General features: G+C 59.6%; 7 protein-coding genes across 7 annotated transcripts; 4 read left to right on the plus strand and 3 right to left on the minus strand.

Moving 5' to 3' along the window:
• Nucleotides 1-1,126: 1,126 nt before the first annotated feature.
• PLICBS_008403 (replication factor C (RF-C) subunit) lies at nucleotides 1,127-2,307 on the minus strand (the record flags this gene model as incomplete). The annotated part of the gene is made up of 3 exons (XM_018324080.2): nucleotides 1,127-1,475; nucleotides 1,531-2,153; nucleotides 2,221-2,307. 3 exons carry the CDS (start codon nucleotides 2,305-2,307, stop codon nucleotides 1,127-1,129), a joined length of 1,059 nt encoding a protein of 352 aa, XP_018177259.1.
• A 352-nt stretch (nucleotides 2,308-2,659) lies between these two features.
• PLICBS_008404 (mitochondrial 54S ribosomal protein uL16m) lies at nucleotides 2,660-3,521 on the minus strand (the record flags this gene model as incomplete). Its single annotated transcript, XM_018324079.2, has 3 exons — nucleotides 2,660-2,838; nucleotides 2,891-3,032; nucleotides 3,090-3,521. 3 exons carry the CDS (start codon nucleotides 3,519-3,521, stop codon nucleotides 2,660-2,662), a joined length of 753 nt encoding a protein of 250 aa, XP_018177258.1.
• A 371-nt stretch (nucleotides 3,522-3,892) lies between these two features.
• PLICBS_008405 (uncharacterized protein) lies at nucleotides 3,893-7,222 on the plus strand (the record flags this gene model as incomplete). The annotated part of the gene is made up of 5 exons (XM_018324078.2): nucleotides 3,893-3,989; nucleotides 4,043-4,085; nucleotides 4,135-4,179; nucleotides 4,233-6,857; nucleotides 6,922-7,222. 5 exons carry the CDS (start codon nucleotides 3,893-3,895, stop codon nucleotides 7,220-7,222), a joined length of 3,111 nt encoding a protein of 1,036 aa, XP_018177257.2.
• Nucleotides 7,223-7,854: 632 nt separating this feature from the next.
• Nucleotides 7,855-9,972, plus strand: PLICBS_008406 (uncharacterized protein; the record flags this gene model as incomplete). The annotated part of the gene is made up of 5 exons (XM_018324077.2): nucleotides 7,855-8,456; nucleotides 8,507-8,709; nucleotides 8,925-9,070; nucleotides 9,144-9,398; nucleotides 9,481-9,972. 5 exons carry the CDS (start codon nucleotides 7,855-7,857, stop codon nucleotides 9,970-9,972), a joined length of 1,698 nt encoding a protein of 565 aa, XP_018177256.2.
• Nucleotides 9,973-11,392: 1,420 nt separating this feature from the next.
• Nucleotides 11,393-12,311, minus strand: PLICBS_008407 (uncharacterized protein; the record flags this gene model as incomplete). The annotated part of the gene is made up of 2 exons (XM_018324076.2): nucleotides 11,393-11,841; nucleotides 11,912-12,311. 2 exons carry the CDS (start codon nucleotides 12,309-12,311, stop codon nucleotides 11,393-11,395), a joined length of 849 nt encoding a protein of 282 aa, XP_018177255.2.
• Nucleotides 12,312-16,730: 4,419 nt separating this feature from the next.
• On the plus strand, nucleotides 16,731-19,328 carry PLICBS_008408 (acetyl-CoA synthetase; the record flags this gene model as incomplete). The annotated part of the gene is made up of 7 exons (XM_018324075.1): nucleotides 16,731-16,791; nucleotides 16,880-16,903; nucleotides 17,064-17,090; nucleotides 17,270-18,432; nucleotides 18,484-18,744; nucleotides 18,806-19,210; nucleotides 19,266-19,328. 7 exons carry the CDS (start codon nucleotides 16,731-16,733, stop codon nucleotides 19,326-19,328), a joined length of 2,004 nt encoding a protein of 667 aa, XP_018177254.1.
• Nucleotides 19,329-22,442: 3,114 nt separating this feature from the next.
• On the plus strand, nucleotides 22,443-24,955 carry PLICBS_008409 (uncharacterized protein; the record flags this gene model as incomplete). The annotated part of the gene is made up of 2 exons (XM_018324074.1): nucleotides 22,443-22,509; nucleotides 22,593-24,955. The coding sequence occupies 2 exons, from the start codon at nucleotides 22,443-22,445 to the stop codon at nucleotides 24,953-24,955; spliced, it is 2,430 nt and encodes an 809-aa protein (XP_018177253.1).
• Between the last annotated feature and the right edge of the window lie 447 nt (nucleotides 24,956-25,402).

The raw sequence follows: 25,402 nt of genomic DNA on the forward strand, positions 1-25,402 counted from the left end.
GATTCATTCATGACATGAACACACGGCTCGCCCGCACCACCACGCGGTAGCCGGGCCACCAAAAAAGAACCATTGTACTATTATATACTGTTGTTGTCGGGGGATCTCCGGGCCGGCGTTGTTGGATAAGATGTATTATCATGCTCCTCTCATGACGGTGGATTTACGTTTCGTTTCGTGGGTTTTGCGTCTAGCATGGCGGGTGAACCAAAAGAAAGACGACGATACAATCTTTGGAAATAAAGGGGGGGCAAAGAAACTCGGAGGGACAGTGGTATTTCCATGTACATGCGCATGCGGCCTGCATCACGACGCGCCCTTGTTCCCCAGGCCGGGACGGACGCGCGCGAGACTACCTTCTACTCCTAATCCACCCTGTGCACTCGTTGCACATGTATACCACCATCCATCGTTATAGTCCTTCCTGTCTTGACGCCGTCCACAATTGTTGACGTCTTCAGTCCTTGAAATCCACAATGCTCGACGTTCAAAGTCTTTGACGCCACGCAGTCCCTGCCAGTCGACCAAACATGTCCAGTGTCCCACAAGCAGCACACCGCGACGCCCGGCCGGCCAGTCGCGACATGTCGAACGACCAGCCTCTGTGCATTCCGTCTTCCAATGCCCATTCATCCGGGCGAATCTCTCTCTCTCCTCGACAAAGATCAAGAGTAGTGCTATTTGTAGAGCCAACTTTTGCTATTATGTAGTTGTAGAGCCTATAGGAGCAATAGCAACGAAAGCAACGAAAGCAATAGGCAGCGCGCCGCTGCCGTCCCATGCCTACGCCAGTGCGCAGTAAAAAATCACTGGGGCAGCATGGGAGTATGGCGCGGCCGAGAACAAAAGTGTAGCAGGGCTCTACAACTAGCAAAAAGTTGGCTCTACGAATAGCACTCCTCTTTTCAATTCCCAGATCATGCTGTGCACATGGTGGGATGAAGGGATAGCACATACTTATGTACGACACTGCGTGCAAGGACACACCTTTGGCCGCCACAAGGCCCCGGCCCGTTCTGAGCGCCAATCCATCTCGAAAAGGTCTTTTGAAACAAGTAGTTGGTTGCAAATGCCAGAACACACGCCAGACTCCAATACCTGCCACGACACTTGGTCCCTGTCCCCCTTACATGTCCATGCTCATCAGGTACATCTCGAATATCCGCATAAACTTAGCCACAAACGCCTCGAGGTGGAAGATGACCTTGGTGCCCGTCTTAATCCGGTGCTCGTAAAAGGCGGACCACAGAATCACCTCTCCCTTGAGTCCGTCGTCGATGAGTGCCAGCAGCTTGAACGTTAGGGTCTTGAGAATCGTCGTCGGTGGAATGCAATGCGTGAGGAGGTCGTAGAGTTTCGACCGGACTTGCAAAATCCTGGCCGGGGTGTGCTCTTCCATGATTTCCTTGGCGATCTGTCCGATTAATGCCTCCCAGTCCGCCGGCGGGATTGGCGTGCTTTCTGTTACTTTCTCGCTGCAGGGGTCATGTCAGTACCCATCCGGATAATCGCCAAAGAACGGCAACCTACTTTTGCGCGTGAACGGCTTCGTACATGAGCAGAGCTCTTCGAAGGTTTCGGCCGCTCTCCTCCGCAATGCGTTTGTGCAGGCCCTTGATGACCTCCCAGCCCTCCTTCTTCGCCGATTGGGCGAGGACGTCACATATCTCCTCGTGCGTGGGTGCCGCAACGCGTACCAGTAGCGTTCTCGAGCGAATCGGCGCAATGATATTGGACGTCGAGTTTGCGAGGAGGATCAGCCGCAGGTTGGGCGAGTATTTCTCCATGGTGCGACGCAGCGCGGCCTGCGCGTCGCGCGTGAGGTGGTCGGCCTCGTTGATGACCACCACCTTGAACCGCTGCTTGGCCGACTGATCAACCTGCTGCGTCTGAGCCACCTCCTTCAGCAGGTCTTGGACGACGACTCTGTCGTAGTTGCCAACATCGGACGGGGTGATTTCGAGGTGGTAGATGGAGGCGACAATGTTGAACTCGAGTTTGCGGTTGCTGCTCGTCTGAAACACACGCGCATCGATCTTGATCTTCTCGACGCCCGGGCCGTACAGCTCCTTGAGCGTAGCGACAATCCTCGTCTTCTTGCCGGCGCCTGAGGGACCGTATACCAGGAGATGGGGGAAGTCGCCGCTTTGAGCCTGCGGAACGCTTGTCAGCTGGTGCATTCGCGGGACGGCTCGCGCACGACCAGAATGGCCGACTTACGAGCGACCGGAGCCGTTCCGACAGCTCATTGTGATATGTCAGGGCCTCGAGCGACCGCGGCCGATGCTTGTCGACGATGAGGGCCATTTTTGCGACTCAGGGCACCCGTGCTGGGAGGTTGAAGCTGGCGTGGTGCTTTTTTGGTCGGAGACGCGTCGGCGCGTTAAGTGCACTGGAGGCAGGCAGGTGGGCTGGGTGACAGTGAAGGTCCACGGGCGGGCACTTAGGTTCGCACTGTCCAGGCGGGTGGCCCGTGCACTCCCGTCCGGACAACCCCCAAATAGGCACTTGAGGAATCACCACGGCCATCGCCTGGAGCTTCACCCGCTAGTCTGCAGCTTGCAAGGTCGAAATGTTCGATTTCATGGCTACTGTGGGCCTCATTTGTTACAGAATCTATGGTACATGACCGCGCTTTGGTACGAATACAGCTAAACAATCATCGTGACGCCTCGGACGTGCTTCCAGCCTCGGTCACGGTCGTCGGCGACGAAGCCTCTAGCAGCTCGGCAGGCGCGATTTGCCGCCTTGGTCTCTTGAGGTCCTCGAGTGTAACTCCATCGAGCTTCGTGATGCCGACCATCGGCGCATCACCCCTCTTTACAAACTCCCATTGGCCTGCGACATTGTCAGCAATAATCAGCTTGACGTATTAAGCATTGAGACTCACCAGGCAGCTTGTTGCCCGCCAGACGGAACGCATCTCGCACGATTTGCTCGTGGATTCGTCCCTTGATCTCGAAAAGCACCTGGCTCACGGCCATGCGCGTGGCCCAGTGGTCGAAAGAACCCTTGCCTTTACCCATTCGCATCTACCGACGCAGGTCAATGATTGTCCCTGTTCCGCCCGAGCGCAAGCTAGTTCGTACCTCGTTGCCGCTCACGTAAACGCCGACGTTGCAGCATTTCCTCTTGTAGAGCCGATATTTCTCGCCTCGAAGCCGCACCTTGATCGTGTCCTCGGCCATCTTCAGCTGCTTGGCGCTGATTCTCCGGTGATGATCGATCATTCGCAGCCCGTAGTCGCCCCAGATGACCGTCGTGCCCTTTGTAGAGCCGCCCGTCGCGACACGCGGACGTCCCTTGGCCATCTTCTTCTTGCGGTTCAGGCTGGGTTCCAGCCAGGTGCCCAGGACCGGGGCGGTCGTCGAGAAAGCTCTCGCATTCTGAAGTCGTGGCGCGATGGCGATGGTTTTCGATGCGTGCTGAATCGGCGCCCTGAGCTGTTGCAGCGGCGAGGAGCTGCATAGCCTCAGCCCCTGGAAGGCATTGAGCAATGCTGTTGTGCTGACGGGCTTCATCGTGCCGGCTGGTCGTACCGTCGTTGACGCTGTTCGTCGCAGAGCTTCGGAAAATCTTCCCGCAAGTCAAGCCGAGAACCATCAAAATGGCTGACTCAGCACAATTGGTGGTGGCTCGACGGCCTAAATTCTCAGGCCTGAGGACAGGCCAATTAAGCTCAAGTCACGGACCTCGCGTCAGCTTCGCGTCCTGGAGCGGGTCTGGCGTGCACGTCACCAGGCCATCAATTTCCAGGCTGCCGTGCTGCCTTCAACGACAGCACTCGGGCATCAGGCAGCATATCGCCAATGGTGATAAAAGGACCTCGAGGCCCTAACCCGAGCTTTTGAGTTGCCCCTTGAACAACCGAAGAAGTCAATCTCGGGACAAGATGCCCGACATCCGGTCGTTCTTTGCACCGAAAGGCGGTGCGACTGCTCCAAAGCCAGCTCCGGCCAAAAAAGAAGAGCCGACAAAGGGCAAGCGAGGTATGCTTTGCCCCTCTAGCCATTACATCGCCGCATGCTAATTATGCTCCAAGGTCGCAAAGTTGTCGAGGACAGCGAGGACGACGAGGCTGTCCAGTAAGTCCATATTGATAGCAACGCCTATTCCTTGGCTGACCCTGAGCAGAGAGAAGAAGCCTGCAGCCAAGGCAGCACCGAAGAAGAAGAAGGCGTAAGTTTCCGCTTCACCCCCATAAGCAGTGATGTTCTCTGACGCCTGGGCAGAGATGTCGAACCAAAGGGAGTAGCAATTTCTGCCGACGATTACTTTGCGTCGACCAATGACGGCAAAAAGTCCAAAGTCTCGACGACCCCGAAGAAAAGCTCAAGCAGGGTCCCGGTGAAGGAGGAAGTCCCTGTTCGGTCCAGCCCTCGGACGAAGCAGTCCGCCCCGAAGCAAGACGGCCCCGTTACCAACGGCACTCAAGCCAAGAAAGGGGTGTCTTATAAGCAACACAAAACGGAGGATGATGATGCATACATGGAGGATGCAGACGAAGATGCCGATGATATCTATGCCGCTGATGTCAAGGGACGGAGCAAGCGCAAGAATGATGAATACGTCGAGGAAGAATCTGAGGACGAGGTCCTCCCGCAACCCAAGAGAGTCGCGCCTCGCGGAAGAAACGCTACTGGGCCCAAGGTCACCAAGGAACCCGCCAAAAGCGACAAGACTACAGCTGCCAGTCGGAAACGTAAAACCCCCTCGCAAGATTCTGATGATGAGGAAGAAGAGAAACTACCAAGAAAGAAGCCGACCACGGCGAACTCTCGAGCCCCGAAGGCCAAGAAAGCAGACGAGCCGGAAGATTCCCAGATCCAAGACATCCTAGATAGCGTCGCTACAGTCCGTCCCCCTACACCTCCCCCGAAGGACCCAAACGCAAAGTTCGACTGGCGAAAGGCAGCTGCTGGCGGGGGCAACGCATCAGCCCAGCCAACGGGCATGGCGGATGTCCCGGATGGAGCAGACGAGTGCCTGAGTGGCCTCTCCTTTGTCTTCACTGGCGTTTTGCAAACGATTGGGCGCGACGAGGCCCAGGCGCTCGTCAAGCGTTATGGCGGCAAGGTGACTGGTCAACCAAGCAGCAAAACGAGCTTCGTGGTTCTTGGTGAAGATGCTGGCCCTAGCAAATTGGCCAAGATCAAATCACACGACATCAAGACTATCGACGAGAACGGACTCTTCGACCTTATTCGCAAGCTACCCGCCTACGGTGGATCTGGCAAAGGTGCACAGAAGGCGCAGGAGAAGAAGAAGGCGGAGGAAGAAAAGGTGAAGCAGCAAGTGGCCGAGATGGAAGCAGAAGAAAAGGCCAAGAAGGCCGCCGAGGCAAAGGCGGCCAAGGAAGCCGCAGCCTCCCGAGGCACAACCGGACGAGCGCCACAAGCTGCAAAGACAACCGTTCAGCTGCTGACCTCGAAGTATGCGCCGACGCAACTCAGCCACATCTGCGGCAACAAGGGCCAGGTCGAGAAGATCCAGTCCTGGCTCAAGAACTGGCCAAAGTCGAAAAAGTACAATTTCCAGCGACGGGGTGCAGACGGCATGGGCGGAGCACGTGCAATCATCATCTCTGGTCCACCGGGCATAGGCAAGACGACCGCCGCGCACTTGGCCGCTAAGCTGGAGGGCTACGATGTTCTGGAGAGCAATGCCAGTGACACCAGAAGCAAGAAGCTTGTCGAGGCTGGTGTGAGCGACGTGATGAACAACACATCGCTTCTCGGGTACTTTGCAGGTGATGGGAAGTCCGTGGACACGTCAAAGAAGAAGATCGTTCTCGTCATGGACGAAGTGGACGGTATGTCAGCTGGCGATCGAGGCGGTGTCGGCGCATTGGCGAAATTCTGCAGAGTCACCGAAGTCCCCCTTATCCTGATATGCAATGAACGGAAGCTGCCCAAGATGAAGCCTTTCGATCATGTCACCTTTGACATCAGATTCAACCGGCCGACTGTCGATCAAGTCAGGTCGCGCATCATGACCATCTGCCACCGGGAAGGGTTGAAGTTGCCTGTGCCTGTGGTCGACGCACTCATCGAGGGTAGCAACAAGGACATTCGCCAAATCATCAACATGATCTCGACGGCGAAACTCGACCAAAGCAGCATGGATTACGACCAAGGGAAGGCCATGACAAAAGCCTGGGAGAAGCACGTCGTCCTGAAGCCGTGGGATATTTGCCAGAAGATGCTTGCCGGTGGGCTGTTTGCTCCAGCCAGCAAAGCAACCCTCAACGACAAGATTGAACTGTATTTCAACGACCACGAGTTCAGCTTTCTCATGATCCAGGAGAACTATCTGCGCACAAAACCCATGGCTTTGAACGGCAAGGGCTACACGAGACGGGAGGAGAATCTCAAGGCTCTGGAGCTGTTCGACAACGCGGCGCAGAGCATCAGCGATGGCGACCTGGTGGATCGCATGATCCATGGCCCGCAGCAGCATTGGAGCCTGATGCCAACCCATGCCGTCTTCAGTACCGTCCGTCCTGCGAGTTTTATTGCCGGACAACTCATGGGCACAAATTTCACGTCTTGGCTGGGCAACTTTAGCAAGACTGGCAAGTTGGGCAGATATGTCCGAGAGATACATTCTCACATGCGCCTCAAGTCCTCAGGTGATCATAACGAGATCCGCCAGGAGTACATGCCCGTGCTGTGGAATCAAATGGTCAACCGGTTACAGAATGAAGGCACGGATTGCGTTGACGATGTCATCGAGTTGATGGACAGCTACTTCCTCACCCGCGAGGACTTTGACGCGATCCAGGAGCTCGGCGTCGGACCCATGACGGAGGAGAAGGTCAGCATCGAGACGAAGACAAAGGCTGCCTTTACTAGAACGTCAGTTGCTGATTCATCCCCCTCCTTTTCTTTTGAAGGATCCTTGAGCTAACGTGTGTTGCAGATACAATGCCATGAACCACCCTGTCCCCTTCATGAAGGCCAGCAACGTTTTGGCCCCGAAAAAGCAGACCAAAGAGGCGCCCGACCTGGAGGAGGCCATCGAAGAAGAAGACGAGGCGGACGTGGCCGAGCCTCCCGATGTAGACGATGACGAGATTGACTTCAAGAAGGACAAATACATCAAACAACCCAAGGCGAAGAAGACGGCCAAGAAGGCGGCAAAGAAAACCAAGGATGCTGCGGACGATGACGGCGGAGAAGCCAAGCCTAAGGCAGGCAAGGGCAAGAAAGGAAAGAAATGAGCCTCCCCCCCGTCTGGAGCAGGGTACTGCATCTGTATTGAATATGCATATTTTGTCTTGGGCGCAGTGTGTTGAGACTGCGAGTCGTGGGCATGGGTGGGATGGGATCTTGGAGTTGACGGTGGCGCAGCATCGTGGTATTCAAACTCTGACACCAGTGTCAACATTTGTTGGACCGTCCGGCGTGTGTTTTCCTGCTTGTGAAATTTGGACGGCGTGAACAGAGAGCACCCAGCGAGGCGGCTGGTTGCCATGCTGCTGGCGCATGTTCAACGGGCCTGTTCAGCCAGGAGCATGCCCCAGCAACGAACCGGTTCTGTACCGGCGCCTCTGTTTTCCTCGTACTTCCAGTCGCGTCTGCACCTGAACCAGTCCTACCGTGTTTCTCCCTTGCACCTCACGCGCTGCTCTTTGGACGCTGCCATCACAACTTCATCGCGCGTGGCTGCTGCAACCCAAGATCGCTTCCCGCTCCCTTGCCGCACTTGATACTTCAAGCTCACAATCATCGATCCAACCTTCCAACGCACCGCTACTCGCAGCCGACAGAGGTTTGTCATCTTGCAGAAGTGTCCGTTTGTCGAACCTCCCGCTGACTCTCGACAGAACTACGAAAAGGAGAACGCATCATGATGGCTCCTCGCGGTAACGAGGATCGTCACACGGCTCGGTCTCCTGATAGTACGGACCAGAGCGCCCGCTACAGCCAGGGAAGAGGATATTCCATGGGCTTCACCGCTGGTCACGTCTCCGAGGACGACCTCATCGATCCCGCCATGGCGACGGACAACAACGACCTCCACTCTCTTGACACTACGTCCCTCACCACCAACCACGCTGCCTCTGCAGGTGAGCTTGGTAACGGAGCCGGAGAAATGACTGAATACCTCGCCGGAGACGACATGTTTGATGATTCGGCGGCGTTCTCGACCCCAAAGACTGTGAGGTTTGCAGACACGCTGGAGACGGTGATCCCCGCGTCGCCGGACTACTGTTCGAGCTCGACCTCGGCTGGCCCCTCGCCGCCCGGCAGCGACGAATCGTTCCTTCGGGTCGAGGGCTGCACCGCGGGCTCGGATAACGGCGGTGAATGGCGTATGAGCAACTCGATGATGGTGGCGTACAACGCCATGCGCGGTGGGGAGACCGTTACCGACCCAGGCTCCGCGGACCAGGCTGTCACTGCCGTTGCAGCGTCGATGGATGAAGCCAACATCGTCGACAATCATATGCTGTACGTTTTCCCTTCCTGCCAAAGAAATGTAGATGCTAATGTGTGATCAGCTCGGCTGCGGTGGACGCTGAGATGCCAAACAACGACGGCCCAAGAACGCAGGACGTCTTCACTGTCCCTCGCCCAGAATACGACCACATCACGCCTCCTGCAGACGCGGCGTCCAACAAAGACAATGACCCTGGCCTCCCGGAGCACATTGTTCGAGGCATCAAGCGCCAGGCCCATCTCGGAGGCAAGCACGACATTGACGGTAAAGGCGCTCTACATCCCATCAAAAAGCCGCGACTTGACGCTGACCATGTCGGGTTCCCTCCTCTAGGCCCTTCGGATGCCGAGTTCTAGAGCAGCCCGGATCATCAGAAGACGGAGCCCTCCTTTGCCGGTAAGCAGGCCACCGACACTCCGACCCGCCACTGAGCGGAGAGCGGAGAGCGGCGGCCCAAGACTGATGCCCGAGTTTTGTAGAGTTGTATGATGTGTCTGATGGCGAGGACGACGTTGCGGACGGACGCATCTCGCCCTGCACGTTCCGCCTATGGGCCGACGGCGCTGCGGACGAGAGCGAGCGTGCGACCGGTCCTGGTGACAGAGTTGCTGTACAGAACCATGATGTATGTGTTGCGAATGCCGCTTGTGTGGCGTTATGATGATGATGGTGATGGTGATGGACTAAACCGCAGCCAGGAGACCGACGAGTCTGATTTGAACTCGGGCATCGCTAAGGCGGGCTCTGATCCCGATGCTCGACAGCGAGCTGATGCCGCTGAAGAGGCCAAGGCATGGCCGACGCCTCGCTATGTCGGCAACTCGGACTGTGAGCGCTGGCTGCAGGGCGTCGAGCCGGCCAGCGGCACGAAGCACTACCCCGGCAGGGCGGATGCGGAGGAGGAGCGCTTGAGAAACGCCGCCCACGCCTATGCTATGGTACCCATCACCGAAGTAGGACTATATCGTCACCTCCCTTGTCTAGAACCTCTGGAGCCATGGACCGGCGCTGACCTGGCTTGCCTCGCCCTCGCAGGAGGAAATCCGAGCCGCCCTCGCCCACCCCGACGCCCCAAGCTCCTTGGACGGCATCGCAGCAGAAGACATCTTCGAAGAGCTCAACGAGCGCCATCAGCGCCTCCAAGTCGCCGGCAAGGCCCTCACCGACGCCCTCGCCAGCCAGTGGGCCTACGCGCAGCGCATCAACCGCCGCGCGCCGCACGTGCAGCTCGCCGCCTTCGCCGCCGCCACCGTGGAGTTCCGCGCGCAGCGAGGCCAGGACGCGGCGCGCCTCCGCCGCAGGGGGGTCTACCGGTACGTCGAGGCGCGGCTGCGCGGCGTGGAGGCGCGCGCCGAGGAGCTCGAGGGCCAGGCCGCGAAGCTGTGGGCCGAGGTGACGGACATGATGCGCGTGGACCGTAACCTCACGCAGGCGGTGGTGGACATGGCGCGCGCCGTGGGCATCACGGAGCTTAATGGCGATATCGACGCGCTGTGCGAGCGTGTGATCCAGCTGGGGCGTGAGTGAGTAGGATTGGGGGAGGAGGAACAATGGTGTTGGATGAGCGAGGATTTGTTGTTGGAGACCTTTTGCTTGATCTTGAGGAGTGTGATTCGTAGAGCCAACTAGAGCCCTGTGCATGTGTTCTCGGCCGCGACCTAACCCCCATGCTGCCCGTTGCTCTCGTTGCTCTCGTTGCTCTCGTTGCTCTCGTTGCTCTCGTTGCTCTCGTTGCTCTCGTTGCTCTCGTTGCTCTCGTTGCTCTCGTTGCTCTCGTTGCTCTCGTTGCTCTCGTTGCTCTCGTTGCTCTCGTTGCTATTGCTCCTATATGCTCTACAACTACATAATAGCAAAAGTCGGCTCTACAAATAGCACTACTCATTGAAAATGCCATCGTCTATGGCGCTTCGTACGGCTATTTCTTCTTGGTATCGGTACGCGACCTCACTTTCTGCGGGCGACGACATGCCCAAGACATGTCACCGTCTGGCCTCTTCTCCCGCGTCTATATACCCACCCCTCACAACCTCACGCATGCATACCGTGGCGTTGCCAGACATACATGCTCATACATACTCCGCGCAAAGCCCCGCCCATGTGTGACGCCCAAATCGTGCCCCTCAAGCCGAGACAAAAAGGCCTCGAGACTCTTTTCTCTTGTCACAAGTCACCTCGATTCAGACGAGAGAGCGCGCGCATGAGAAGGAGAGAGACGGAGGGACAGAGAGAGGGAAGAAGAGGCACGGCAGCCTAGACATGCAGCTGCTCAGACGGGCTGTGACACGGCGGGAAGGGGGCATTTCCCTTCCGCCCGCACGATACACGCACATGCAGACATGTGCAGGGTCCTTGGGGCGTTGCGTGTCCCGTGCTGCGCGTGGGCGGCGCTCGCTCGCTCGCTCGCGCGCAGTGTGGTGTTGCTCCTCGTGCGTGTGCCGTCCAACGTGCGGCGGACGTCTGCGGAACGCTCACGCCAGTCTCTGAGCAGTGATGAGAGAGAGCTGAGACGTTGCCGCGCTGCGCTGCGTGGGTAGGTAGGTAGCGCCCGTGATCCCGGCAAAGGACGACGGCGAGCTTGGCGGCGCCCGTCTAACTCGCGAGTTGTCGTCTTCAGTCGCGTCGGAGATCTGGCACAGCGTGAGTTGGCGACGATGGCTCTCCGGCGTTCCGCCGCATGTAAAATCGCAGTGGTCCGGAAGAGGTACTACGACTACGGCGAGGAGCATCACGAGGGGCTTCCATGGCTCGAAGATAAAGTGGCGATTTGAGGCAAGATCATATCTCATTAGCTGTCCGCAATGTCACATCCGAAAGTACTGTACTCCGTAAAATATACACGAATTATTGCCGCTCCAACGCCGCCCCTCCTAACCACCATTTGCCAACATCACACAATAATCTCCCTCGCGATAATACCCAAACCGCCAACTCAAGTTCATCGGCGCTGTCAGTGCCCCGGAAGTTCCTGCCTGTTCGGCGACCAAGGCTCTGCGGTCGTAATCGACGAGGGCGTGTACGGCGTCTTGCAGTCGCTCGGCCAAAACACCGGAGGAGGGCTCGAAGGAGGCGGCGAGGCGGTCATGGAGGCCGGCGGCAATATAGGGTCGGCCGGCAGCTCCTGCACCGGGATATTCTGCTGGGACCCGCCATTTGGTCCGCGGCCCCGACGCCGCTTCATGATGAAGAGGGCCGCGAGGCCAGCGATGAGCCCTAGAACACCAAGTGTGACGCCAACCCCTATGCCGATTTTCGCGCCGTTGCTGCTCGACGAATCACTGGCCACGGGATTCGACGTCGTTGGCGTTGCGCTTGCCGGGGTCCCAGTTGACGTCCCCAGGCCAGTCACCCCGAGGTTCTGCGCGGTCGCCGTGATGGTCGTTTGAGGAGTGGGCGTCGCTATCGGATCTCCAGTCAGTAACGTGTCTCAAACAGATAGACGCTGCCACGCCTCTGGAAGCTGACTGACTCGAATAGACAATCACCCGCTGAGTGTGCTCGCAGTCGGGCTTCGACCGCGACTCGCAGTAAAAGAGCAAGTCGTTGTTGTCACACCTGTGCATGGCCTGCTGCCCGTTCAAAACATCGTAGCCAGTCGCCCTGCAAAAGCTCGGGCAGTTGGAGCTCTCCCAGAAGGAATCCGTGCAAGCGCCTCGCGCGTACAGCGGCCCTTTTATCAAGGCTTCGTCCGTCACCGCCAGGCACATGTGGTTGTTGAGGCACGCGTAGCCCGTCGCGCAACACGTCGAGTGGCCGCCGGTGCCACACGGGAACTGGCCGATGGCGACGTCTCCGTTCGGCCAGTAGCATAGTGGGCTCGCTGACCAGGCCGTGGATGCCAGTGTCAGGATGATGATCGGGATCTCCATCGGGGCCGGTGTCGACGCATCTATCCCCGTCGTTGAAGTCGTTCAAGCAGGTGAGGACAGGATAGCGAGAAAGGGCGAAAACCACGAGCAGCAGATACGCTCAATGCCCCTAGCGGCAGGCACAACGCCCACGATTCATGGGGGTGTTGGTCCGAGTGTAATTCGCAGCTGCGCCATCCGAGTGTATCCATCTTGGACTCAAGGGAGTCGGGTGGTTCGTGCTCTGGGAGACGGCAGGGCCGCCCGCTCTGTCGCCCTCGGCGCAGCTAGGCATTCTCATGTACGATAACAAGCCGTTTGGACGACACTGAGCAAGCTGGGAGTGAGCCACCTCGATTCAGTGACTAGCCGTTGGTTTCTCGGCTACGACGAGAGTTCCGTCGACTATCACTATCTGATCTGAACGTTCCATTATTAGCAGTCTGGCTGGGCCGGCTGGCGAGACCCCAGTGTGGGGTGCCCAGCATGCACGTCTGGCGTGGCTTGACTTGCTCAAACCCAACAAGACGCTCCCACGCTGAGTCCGGCGTCGGGCGCAGGCACCCGCGCGAGGGGAGTCGCCTCTGCCCCGTTGGCCGACGATGCAAACAAGAAAAGGAAGCGGCTCGGTGAGTCGCGGTGGTCTGTCCAGCGATACCTGCCTACCCTGGAGGCAGGCTTACCCTGTCCAGTCGAGGATCAAGACCATCTGCCGTGCTTGGACCAGTCCCCAGAGATTCCAGCTGGTAGCCCGATAGCTGCGGACATGTGTGAGACATATCTGCCCCGATGGTACACCTTTTGGCTGGGCTTGCGATGGACATCGCCAGGTACCCTGTGTGACGGTCGTCAGTGGCCTCGCCATCTACGCCGGTGGCTTTACGCCAAACCACCATCGTGGGCGACAATGGCGTCCTTGACGTTTTCCAGACGCATCCGCTTGGGACGAAAAGAAGGTTTGGCTCATTCCATCGTTCGTCCGGCTTTTGGCAACCCCCCTTCGGACCAAGACGTAAAGACAGAGTCGGTGGCGCAGCGCGGGGGGTCATGGGAACAGGATCTCCAACCATCGATGCCCCAAGCGGCAGAGGCGTCGCCCTTGGCATCGTGTTCGCAGTCAGGTACCTGGTACCGGCGGACGTGGCGAAATCTGGGCATCCGGGGCGGCGTGCATGCTCACCTCGGCCCTATGCCCTTACATATTTGTAGGTGTTGCCTGTTGGCCGCCGCAGAGCGGTTCAGTAGAGGCTTTAATCCAAATCCAACCTCCCCCATGCTGCCGCCCACCCTGCCGGTCTCTTCCCGGGCCACCGGGTGCCAATCACGGACAGTCCGGGGTGACCGGGTAAACAACATCGCATACCAGGAGTCCCCGACTCAGCGTGCAGCTTCTACGCAGGCCAAGAAATCCAACATCAGCTCGGAGCGGCTGAGTGACGGCATAGAATGCGGAGAAGGGGCAGGGAGGGGCTGTCGAATCAGTCAGTTGCGCAAATAGTGAGGCCGTCATTCCTGAAACGGAGGAGCTCATCAAGGGCGCCCCGGGCGTCCACAGCTCCGGTCAGGAAGCACAAACGAGTGTTGTGCTCTGGAGCGCCGACACTGGCCGCCGCAAGCCCAGCCGCAGTGGTTGCTGGGCAAACAGGCAGGCGGTTCTCGTGCCGTACCGTAAACATGGTTGTATCCTGTAGCGCCCTACGAAGGAGTCATCGACAGCCGGTCTCGTTACATGCACCATGGCAAATTTGCGACTGCGGGCGGACGAATCGAGCAATTCCTTTCGTCTGTGCGACACTGCGTGCCCCACGATGAGTGCCAGAGCGGGCGACAACAACTGGGGCGGGTTCCTGACTGAGCGTGAGTCTTTTTCTGTCGCATGGCCGTGCCTCTTTTCTCTGACATACAACAACGGCCATCCTTGACGACCCAGGCAGGGCTAAAAGTGTGGAGAGGGACGGCACCGCAGGGTTCCTTGTGAGACGCCCACGCGGCTCCCGAGGGCCGCAGCATGGGCGGGCGAATAGCGGCGTGCCGTGTCGAAATTGAGCAGATGCGCGATGCGGACGGAGTGGTTAGTGTCAGGGTGCATGCAACAACAGAGTGGGGAGGCGGCGGCTTCATGGCTCCAAACGACAGGGCTGTCGCCACGGGTTCCACGGGTCTGTCTTGTCTTTGTGCAACAGCCGAATGGGCTGGCCTCGATCGCCTCGCCGCTTCTTTGCGTGGGAAGGAGCGGAGGCGGCGCAGGTCGGCTGGCATGCCCCGGACATCTGGATGCACTTGTGCAACCTCGTGGACGGTGTGTTGGGCGATCCCTGCCGCAGCAGAAACGAGCAATTCGGGCGCCTCCTCGCCAACCTGACCTGGACATGCAGGTTGGCTGCAGCGGCTTAGCTGAGCAAAGATCCTTTTATAGCCCGCACCTGGCATAAGCACCGAGTTCTGGGTGTCAAGTGTCGAGCGCGTCTGAGGCGGCGGAGCAACGAGCGGCCAGCTGGCATCGACGCCGAGCCTGTTGGCACCGACAGAGCGAGGCACGGAGCTCGGGGGTCGTTTCAGCGGCAGCCCCGGGTGGCTCGCGCGGCAGACGGCGAGTCGCTGCGATCCGCAGCTCCGGCGGCCGGCGAGGCGCTTCCGCTGTCGCGTTGCACAACTGTCATCGGGCCCGTGAGGTCGACGAGGTGGCGGCCCATGTCCCCGGATTCGACTCGCAAACACTCTGGATCCTCGGTAAGTCTCTGGGTAAGGGGATACGGCCAAGCATCTAGGCTCCCGAAAAGAGGACGCTTCCCGGTTCTCCGCGTCTGGCAGACGAACGCCGGTGCGCACCGCCGATGCTCTGCGTTGCAAATACCCGTGGTTAAAGTGGACGGGGGGACGGGCTGGGGGCGAGCTAGAGCTGCTAGACGGAACCCTGGCTTCGGGGGAAAGGATGAGACCTACGGGCATCGACGGCGGAGGCGTTGGGGCAGGGATGGCGCCAGCACCCTTTCCCCCGGCTGCCCGAGCCAACGACCCAGGTAGGTCGGGTGCCCATTGGACGCCCCGAGCTGGCGGCTCGCTGGGCCGGCCCTTTCCAGGTTTGCGTTTCTCTGCCCGCGACTCCGATCTTGTGTTGGGCCAAACTGCAGGTCGTCGTCAGCGAAGTGGGTGAGTGAGTGAGTGAGTGAGTGAGTGACCTGTGACCGTACGGGGTACCGGGTGCAAGGCACGCTGGCCAACTTGGAAGTACTTCGTACAGCACCTGTTTGTCCAGGCCCGGCGCGCTGCCTCCACTGCATCGCCATCCACTCCCGTCTGCGCGCGCAGGCACGCCCGCGGGAGGGGCACCGCAGGCACGCCCGCGGCGAGGCGTTGCACCACACCCAATACAAAGGCTCTGCCTGACAGGGCATGGCAGGCCTCGTTGCTCGTCGAGGTAACGAGCGGCGGCGGGACACCCACCCACTCCCACGCCGAATGGATCCAGCTCACATCCCATCCGCCCACCATGCCCACCATGCCCACCATACCCCACGGAGGGGTAGCAGTGACCGTCTGCACCTTCTGGCACTGGCTTGACTGGCTCGCACTGGCCCGGTCGCTGTTGCCCGCGCCGGCGGACGGGGAGCATGGGGAGCAACATCGCCCTGGACTGAACCTTCCCGCGTTGGGCAGATACGGCGAGGATTGCAACGGAAGGAACCAGGCTCTCACGCATTCTGCAATGGAAGTAGCCAGGTACCCTTTCTGCATCGATGCGTGCCCTTGGTACCTGACATGGCCGTCCAGCCGCGTCGTACCTACCCTGCCCGCCCTGCCTCCCGCGTTGCATCCGAGCGAGCATCCATCTCACCTCTGATCAGTGCCTCCCTCACTTGCCGATGCTGCTCTCACAGCCGTCCGTCCCCCCGGCAGAGACATCCATCCCAATACCTACCCGCACGGCACCACCACGCCGTCTTCGCCTCCACCGTATAAAGAGATTCGCGTGCCCCCACCATTCTGCCGCAACCCTCCTTTCTCTTCCTCGACTGCTTCCTCGAATCTGCTCCTCTCCTTCTTCCTCTTCCTCTCCTCCTCTCCACTTCTTGTCGTCGCTCCTCCCTCACCTCCTCCATTGCCAACGTCGGCGAGAAGCTTCTCGTCCCGCAAACGCTGTTCCGTCGGACCGCGTCTTGCATTGAACAAGCGCGCGCCCAAAGTACGTGCGACCCTGCTTCGCGGACTTATACCTCCTGTCGTGCACCGCGCCGGCGCAACGTCACAGCGAGCGCATCCAGTTCAGCCGCTGACAGGGAGCAACAAAAATTAGGTAGCTAGCTACCCCGCACTGCACTGCACTGCATTGCACTGCGCGCGTAACAGCACAGCAGCAGCATCGAAACGGCAGCCCCTCGTCGGTGAAGCGCAAAACCGCCCCGCGCAGCGCACAGATCAAGCACGCAGCCGCCAGCAAGAATGGTCGCCGAAGAGCAGAAGGGACCTCGCGTCCACGAGGCGCACGAGGTGGACACGTTCCGTAAGATTGACCGCGTCAAACCCAGGCGGACAGCTTGGTCAAGAGCCGCGGGGCGTGTTGCTAACGCGTCTATTTTTTTCTTGCACAGATCCTCCCCAGAAGATGCTGGAGAGTATGACATCCCCCCATCCCTCCTGACGAGGTGACGACCCGGCGCGTGGTCATGGCTTTCCGCAGCGACCGCGCCACCTGAGTAGCGACACCTCTCATCGTCAAAGCTCCGCCAATGCTTGTACCCCCAATGACCCAAGCTGACGCCTTTTGATTGCCAGAGCACCCAAGCAAGCCCCACCTTGCCAGTAAGTCCACCTGTCCACCCTGCCCCGCCTGCAGCGCCGGTCCTCGGCGCCGTCGCCCTGGGAGCCGCGGTCGTCCGGCTTCGGTCGCGACTCGCGACGCCATTCCCACTTCATGCTCTTCCGCTCGTCCGCAACGCCCCCTGCTCAGGCACGCGCTGACCACGAGCGCCTGTCCGTAGACCTCGAAGAGTACCAGAAGCTGTACAAGGAGTCGATTACCGAGCCCAAGAAGTTCTGGGCTAACCAGGCCCGTGATCTGCTGACCTGGTACCGCGACTTCGAGACCGTCTCCAGCGGTTCTCTCACCGATGGCGACGTCAAGTGGTTTGTCGAAGGCCAGCTCAATGCCTCGTACAACTGCATTGACCGCCATGCATTCAAAGACCCCGACCGTGTCGCCATTATCTACGAGGCGGACGAGGCTGAAGATGGCCGCAACGTGACCTACGGCGAGCTCTTGCGCCAAGTCTCCAAGACGGCTTGGACTCTGAAGCAGATGGGCGTCCGCAAGGGGGACACTGTCGCAATCTACCTGCCCATGATTCCTGAAGCCATCATCGCGATCCTGGCTTGCGTCCGTATTGGCGCCGTCCACTCTGTCGTCTTTGCCGGCTTCTCCGCCGACTCCCTGCGCGACCGTGTCATTGACGCCAAGTCCAAGGTTGTCATCACCACGGACGAGGGCAAGCGTGGTGGCAAGTTGATTGGCACCAAGAAGATCGTCGACGACGCTCTCAAGCAGTGCCCCGACGTGACCAACGTTCTTGTCTACAAGCGGACGGGCGCCGACGTTCCCATGCAGGCCGGCCGTGACCTGTGGTGGCACGAGGAGGTTGAGAAGTGGCCCAGCTACATCGCCCCTGAGGTCATGAACGCCGAGGACCCCCTGTTCCTCCTCTACACATCTGGCTCCACGGGCAAACCCAAGGGTGTCATGCACACAACCGCCGGCTATCTGCTTGGCGCTGCCATAACCGGCAAGTACGTCTTCGACATCCATGACGGCGACCGCTACTTCTGTGGCGGTGATGTCGGCTGGATTACCGGCCACACGTACGTCGTCTATGCGCCTCTGCTGCTCGGCGTCTCGACCGTTGTCTTCGAGGGCACTCCTGCCTACCCCAACTTCTCTCGATACTGGGACATCATCGACAAGCACAAGGTTACTCAGTTCTACGTCGCCCCGACCGCCCTCCGTCTGCTCAAGCGTGCCGGCGACGAGCACGTCAAGGGCGAGATGAAGCACCTCCGAGTCCTGGGCTCCGTCGGCGAGCCCATCGCCGCCGAGGTTTGGAAGTGGTACTTTGAGGTTGTTGGTAGGGAGGAGTCGCACATTGTGGACGTGAGTCTGCCCCAATTGAAAGAAACACGCGTGAGTACTGACGTTCTGTAGACTTACTGGCAGACGGAGACTGGCTCCAACGTCATCACGCCCCTGGCTGGCGTCACCCCGACCAAGCCGGGATCCGCTTCGCTGCCGTTCTTTGGTATTGAGCCCGCCATCATCGACCCCGTCTCTGGCGAAGAGATCCACGGCAACGACGTCGACGGTGTGCTCGCATTCAAGCAGCCATGGCCCAGCATGGCCCGCACTGTGTATGGTGCCCACAAGCGGTACATGGACACCTACTTGAATGTGTACAAGGGCTACTATGTACGTTTACCTCACGGGTGCTCTGATGTTGCCCGCAACTGTCACTGACACACTTTGCCAGTTCACCGGCGACGGTGCCGGCCGCGACCACGAGGGATTCTACTGGATCCGTGGCCGTGTCGATGACGTCGTCAATGTCAGCGGTCACCGTCTGTCGACGGCTGAGATTGAGGCTGCTCTGATCGAGCACCACGCCGTGGCTGAGGCTGCCGTGGTGGGTGTCGCCGACGAGCTTACCGGCCAGGCTGTCAACGCGTTTGTTGCCGTCAAGGATGGCAACGAGATCAATGATGCGCTGCGCAAGGAGTTCATCATGCAGGTGCGCAAGAGCATCGGCCCCTTCGCTGCTCCCAAGGCCATCTATGTCGTGCCCGATCTGCCCAAGACGCGAAGTGGCAAGATCATGCGCCGTATCCTGAGAAAGGTGCTCGCAGGCGAGGAGGATCAGCTGGGTGATATCACGACGGTAAGTTATCCGGGCTGCGCAACCGGACGGACCCAGGGGCTAATGATTTGTGCAGCTCTCTGATCCCAGCATCGTCGACAAGATCATCAAGACGGTCCACGAGGCCAAGGGAAAATGAAAAGCGAAACCCACGAGGGATTAATCCGGGTTGATTTGACGAGCTGATACCATTATTGCGTTACGACCAACTGACGAGGCACGCTGTTGATATACGAATATGAAGCGAAGTCGGTGTCGGCCTTTTGGATAGGCCAAGGCATGCCTTGCATGATCTATGTGAGTTAAGTCTTGTGGATAGCACATGGATCGTGTGGCGGAGCTGGACGCGCAACGGAGTCTCGAGTAGTCGGCGACGGAATCTCTGTAGGTGAATAGTATAGTACTGCCAGCTCTCAGAATTGACGAAGCTCAAATCCACGTGGGGCCCGGATGACCGAGGACAATGGGGACGGCCGTTGGGATAGTGTTTAAGGTTGGGGTGCATGCTTCTCTTGGCGTTAGGCCCCAGATCGGCTTGTGACAGAACAAGTGATGAGGAAGAATGTCTGTCTCGCCACTGGGCCACGATGGGTGAATGGACAGTATCGGACTTAGGGTTCGGGTTTAGAAACGGCGCTGCAAAAGCAGGCAGCCCTCAGAGCCCTGCTCGAGTCGTGGGACGCCTCGCGACGCCGGCCAAGGACAGCGGGGCGGTGGGACAGAAGACTGTCGTCGTCATCGAGGGAAGCGTGGCTTGTGGGTTCTCTCGAGACAGAAAAGCAACGAACGAGCCGGGACTGAGGTGAGTGAGCATTAGTCGACCATCGCCGCGTTGGCAGGGAACTCCCCGATTGGCTTGGGCTGGTCTCTTGGAAGGTGGTGTTTGAGGTCGAGAGTTTGGACTTGGGGCATTCTGGATGAAGGCCAAGCGTGGCTCGGCACCCTGGTGGTGTGGCCGGTGGTCGAGGACCCCGAACTCGATGCGTTGTCAGACACGGGCGCGGGGATGGGGGGGTTGGCGGTCAGGCTCGACAGCGGATGGAATCATGCGAGCTAGATGATGATATGTCTGCCGTGATCACAGTAGGTCTCACGACGGTCGGTCGAGAGACAATGGGCTTGACAGGGTGGTGCTTTATTTTGGGCTTTAAGGCCCTGTACGAGACATGGGAAAGCTTCGTCTACGGTGCCAAGGATCATGGGTACCTGGTGCTGGTGCTGATGACGGTGCTGCTGACACGGAACCTCCGGGGGTAGATGCCTGCGATAGCTACCTTATCCATGGATTGCCTGTGGTGCGGCACGAGAGAGAGCTTGGCAGGAGCGCGCCGAGAGCGTGAGGCGTTCCATGGTGGAGGTACGCCGGCCGAGATGCAGGTCGCAGCAGCAGCAGCAGCAACAACGGCCGCGGCCTTTGGCGGGCCCGGAGCTGGATGAGGCGTCAAACAGTTCCAGTTTGAGCCTCCCGGCGGGCGAGCCTCCGTGTTATTTGATGCCGGGCGCTGGGACATTGGCTCGAGCGTGCATGAGAGAGAAAGAAAAAAAATGTGCATTCGAAGAGATCCTGTGAGGAGATTTAATCTGAGGGACGAGAGGAAACTGCTGCATTGTGGTTTTGCATTGCATCTTTTGTCGAGGAATTGCGGGTTGGCATGGATGGCCAACTGTAAACGCGGTGGCACGGCGACCGACGGGGACAAGTTACAGCCATTCAGCGCTCCACGGAGAGGGCAGGATGGATTACGAATGGACAAGACACTTGGCGAAGGTGGTTGGCTGGCTGGCTGGCATGTCGCTTGTGAGCAGGCGTAATAATCCCCGTCTGTCGGTACGGTAAGGAAGGTATTGCGTGCAGGCGGGCGGAGAGGCCCGGCCAACACGCAGCATCGCAACGCAGCACAGTGGCAGCGGCCGGTGGTTGGCCGGTTAGGCGGCCGGCCTGGCTGCGTGCCGTCGTGGCCTTGCCTTGCCTTGCCGTGCCTCGCCTCGCCTCGCCTTATGGCGCCTATTTCGGGACAAAATGGACAATACTGCCTGGGGATGATATGGGAAAGTGGGCGGTGGGCAAACAAATGAAAAGAAGCACATGGGGCGCAGGTAATATTTTGGATGGGCTTTTTCGGGTGAGATTTTCTCACTCACCCTGCCAGATGGGTGATGGTAGTAATAGTGAAATCCCGGGCGCTGCTGCGGACAAATCCCGCCAGACCAGCCAGCCAGCCGCAGCCGCAGCAGCACGGGCAGCAGCGCCGAAAAGATGCATGGATGCTCGGATGGATCCCACCTTATCCATGGCTGGGCGGATTCGGGTCGCAGAGGAGGCGTCGTGCCAAAAAAGACCCAAGCGTCCCGGGACGTTCCCCATCCGCATGCGGCGCAGCGCACCCACCAGCCTGCCCGCCAGCCATGCCCCCCGGCGACCTGACTGACTCTCACAGGCGCCGACCATGCTGCTGAGGAGGACGGGAGGACTGGGCTGGGCTGGCTGCTGCCAGTGGAGGCTGGAGACACTACCTAGGTACCGGCCCGCCAAGTGCCAAGGGGGGGCCCAGAGGGGCGCCTCTCCCCCCCGGGCCCCCCCATCCGCGGACGAACACCCGCTGAAGCGGCGAAACAGAAGCCCGCGACCGCGTGGCCCCTCCAGCCAAGCCTCCCTGCCCGTCGCCTCCCATTGGATCCTGTCCATGGCGCTCGCCTCTCCCCCCCACCCCTGACGCTCACTACCATCCATGCTGCGTGTGCAGTGCTCTCGCTCTCGCTCCAGCTGCACTGCGCTGCGCTGCTGCTCGTATGGGTGGTGACCCGTCGTCCTGGGCGCTCGCGCTGATGGATGTGCTCAGCCTTCCTCCGTCCACCCTTGATTCCGTCAACAACCCGCCCGTCTGCTCGTCCGTCCGTCTTGGCCGTCTCTCGCTTGCGACCCTTCGTCCTCCTCGCCCTCGTTCCTCCGAAATTCCCGAATCCTTCTTTTCTTAAGCAGCTTCCCCCCGGCAGTCGCTGCGCTGTTCCGCTTCCAGTATCTACCGTATCATCCAGCAGTCCGCAGGGAAAGCCCGCCATCGACGAACATCGGTCTCGCTTTTCTCACCGTCTCACTATCCTTTCCAGGCCGGGTTGACGCATACCTTGGCCCCTCCCCGTCTCTAGCGATCACCATCGACGGAAGCATATATACGAAAACGAGCCTGGATGCAGTAGCGCCGCGTCCTCCTCCCTCCCATCCTCGGGGACTCTGTCCATCATCGGCGTGACGATGGTGACGCTGCGGACCGTGGCGTCCGCTCTCGCCAGCGTCGCGCTGTGTGCTTACTCGTCGCTGGGTACGTCCCGTTGCCGCCGTTGACCGCGGTGCCGCCGCGCCTTGCTCCCTCCGCAGCATCGCACTGACCTTTCCCACGCTTAGCATACTCTGTCAAGCGAAACCCCGTCGGCTACGTCTCCCTCGTCGACGACCCGGTCATCAAGACCCCCTCTCACCGCGTCCACTCCTTTTCCAAGTTCGACCTCACATTCACCCTTCACAATGGGCGCCAGAGCATACGACTGGCCCTCGAGCCCAACGACGATATTCTACACGATGACTTCGCCATCACCATCATGGGCCAGGACGGTATCGTGCGTGAGGTGCAAAAGGTGCCGAGGACGGAACACAGGGTATACCGCGGCGATGCCTTTATCGAGCGGCCTGGCCACGAAGGCTGGTCCAAGGCTGGGTGGGCACGAGTGACGGTCCATCGCGATGGAGACCACCCCGTGTTCGACGGCGCATTCCGCATCGATGGCGACAACCACCACATTCAGACGGCGGAGCAATACCAGAAGCTCCGGGGCGACGACGACCCTGTCATCGACAGCCTTTCCGACGGCGAGGAACGCATGGTAGTATGGCGCGACTCGGACGTCATGGATTCCTCCGACGAGCACAACGAGCTGAAGCGAAGCGTTGGCGACGAGCCTCTGTGCAACGCCGATACCCTCAACTTCAACAGCAAGTTTCACACCGAGACGCAAAGCCGCAATGTGCTGCGCGCTGTCGAGTTCCGCTCCTTGTTTGGTCGCCAATCCATAGACGGCGGTGGTGGTAGCGGCTCGGGCTTGAATCTCGTCAGCTCCATCGGCTCCGTCGACGGATGTCCCACCACGAGAAAGGTCGCCCTTGTCGGCATCGCGACGGATTGCAATTACTGGGAGGGCTTTGACAACAAGGAGGACCTCACCAAGAACGTCATCAGCATGGTGAACAAGGCGTCCGAGGTGTACGAGAGTACCTTCAAGATCTCACTGGGCATCCAGAACCTCACCATCCTCGACAAGGCGTGTCCCGCCACCGCTGCGGCTGCGACACCGTGGAACGTCGCCTGCGGGCCGCAGACGACCATCAGCGATCGCCTCAATACCTTTTCCAGGTGGCGTGGTCAGTTCCAGGACGACAATGCCTACTGGTCGCTGCTCACCAAATGCGCCACGGACTCCGCCGTCGGCCTGGCGTGGCGCGGACAGCTGTGCCGTACAGGCTCCGGCGATAACAGCGATGGCAAGGGCAACAACGAGACTGTTGCCGCGACCAACGTCGTCGTTCGGACGGACACGGAGTGGCAGATCTTTGCCCACGAAACAGGCCACACGTTTGGCGCAGTCCATGACTGCACAAGCTCCACGTGTCCAGCGGACATGTCGACGCAGCCATGCTGTCCCCTGAGCAGCAGCAGCTGCGACGCCGGGGGCAAGTTCATCATGAACCCGTCGACGGGCAAGGGCATCACCCAGTTCTCGGCGTGCAGCATTGGCAACATCTGCTCGGGGCTCAAGTCCAACATGATCAAGGGCAACTGCCTCACCGACAACAAGAACGTCAAGACTATCACGGGCAGCCAGTGCGGCAACGGCATCGTAGAGAACGGCGAGGACTGCGACTGCGGCGGCGAGGCCGGCTGCAAGGACAACAAGTGCTGCAACCCCAAGACGTGCAAGTTCCTCAGCGGCGCCGTCTGCGACGCGAGCAACGAGGACTGCTGCACCGACAAGTGCCAGTTCGCGACCAACGGCACCGTCTGTCGGGCCAGCACGGGCGTCTGCGACATCGCGGAGACGTGTCCCGGCAACCACGCCAGCTGCCCCGAAGACAAGCACAAGAGCGACGGCGACTCGTGCGGCAGCGGCCTCCAGTGCGCGTCCGGACAATGCACGTCGCGGGACCTGCAGTGCAAGAACATGGCCAGCAGCCTCTCGGGCATGAACAACACCTCGGCCTGCCCGGACAGCGGCTGCCTGCTCGCCTGCACGTCTCCCGAGATGGGGCCCAACCAGTGCGTCACGTACAACCAAAACTTCCTTGACGGTACCGACTGCGGCGCCGGCGGCAAGTGCTCCAACGGCGCGTGCAAGGGCGCGTCGACGGCCAAGGAGATTGGCGACTGGATCCAGAACCACAAGTCCATCTTCATCCCCGTCGTGTCCGTGGTCGGCGGCCTCATCCTCATCGCCATCCTCAGCTGCATCGTGAGCGCCATCCGCAAGCGCTCGTACCGCCGGAAGCAGCCCACACCGCCCGAGATGAGCAACTGGCCGTCGTCATACAACCGTGGCGGGCCACCGAACCGCGGGCCGCAACAATGGAACCAGAACCAGCAATGGGCGCAGTCCTCCGGCGCGCTTCAAGGCGGCCAGGGCCCTCCTCAGGGTTATTACCCGTACCCGCCTCCCCCTCCGCCGACCAACGACGGGGAGAGGTGGCTGAACCGACAGCGAAGCATGAGATACGCATAGAACACCGCCAGTGGAAAAGGGGAGGCGGCATCATTCATTCTTGGGGGGACTTGCTTATTTTTTTTGGATACACACAGGGAGACCTCTTTGGTTATTTCCTCCCTGAGGGCATCATCACACCGGCGTTTGCAAGGGGCACTGGGAATGATTTTGGGATACAACGCCGTGGCATCGGCAATGGGGAGATACAGGATCGCGGAGAATTCTTCTTCTCTCGCGCTTTGGGGGTTTATGAGCAGCCACGACGCGCAGGCGAGGACAGAGGCAGAGACGTGCCTCCTCGTCTCGTACAAATCTTGTGTACAACCCTGTACGTATGCACATAGTTGCGGTGCTCCTCGTCGTCTTGGAGTATCGAGAGCCGGGGCCGGGTCGGAGGAGGCCCGGCCTCGCGTCGCAGATAGATGGATGGATAAAGAAAGAGACGGGACGGGACAATAGCGTCAT

This window comes from Purpureocillium lilacinum (assembly GCF_023168085.1).
Source record: "Purpureocillium lilacinum CBS 284.36 DNA, scaffold_6, whole genome shotgun sequence".
Classification (NCBI taxonomy): domain Eukaryota; kingdom Fungi; phylum Ascomycota; class Sordariomycetes; order Hypocreales; family Ophiocordycipitaceae; genus Purpureocillium; species Purpureocillium lilacinum.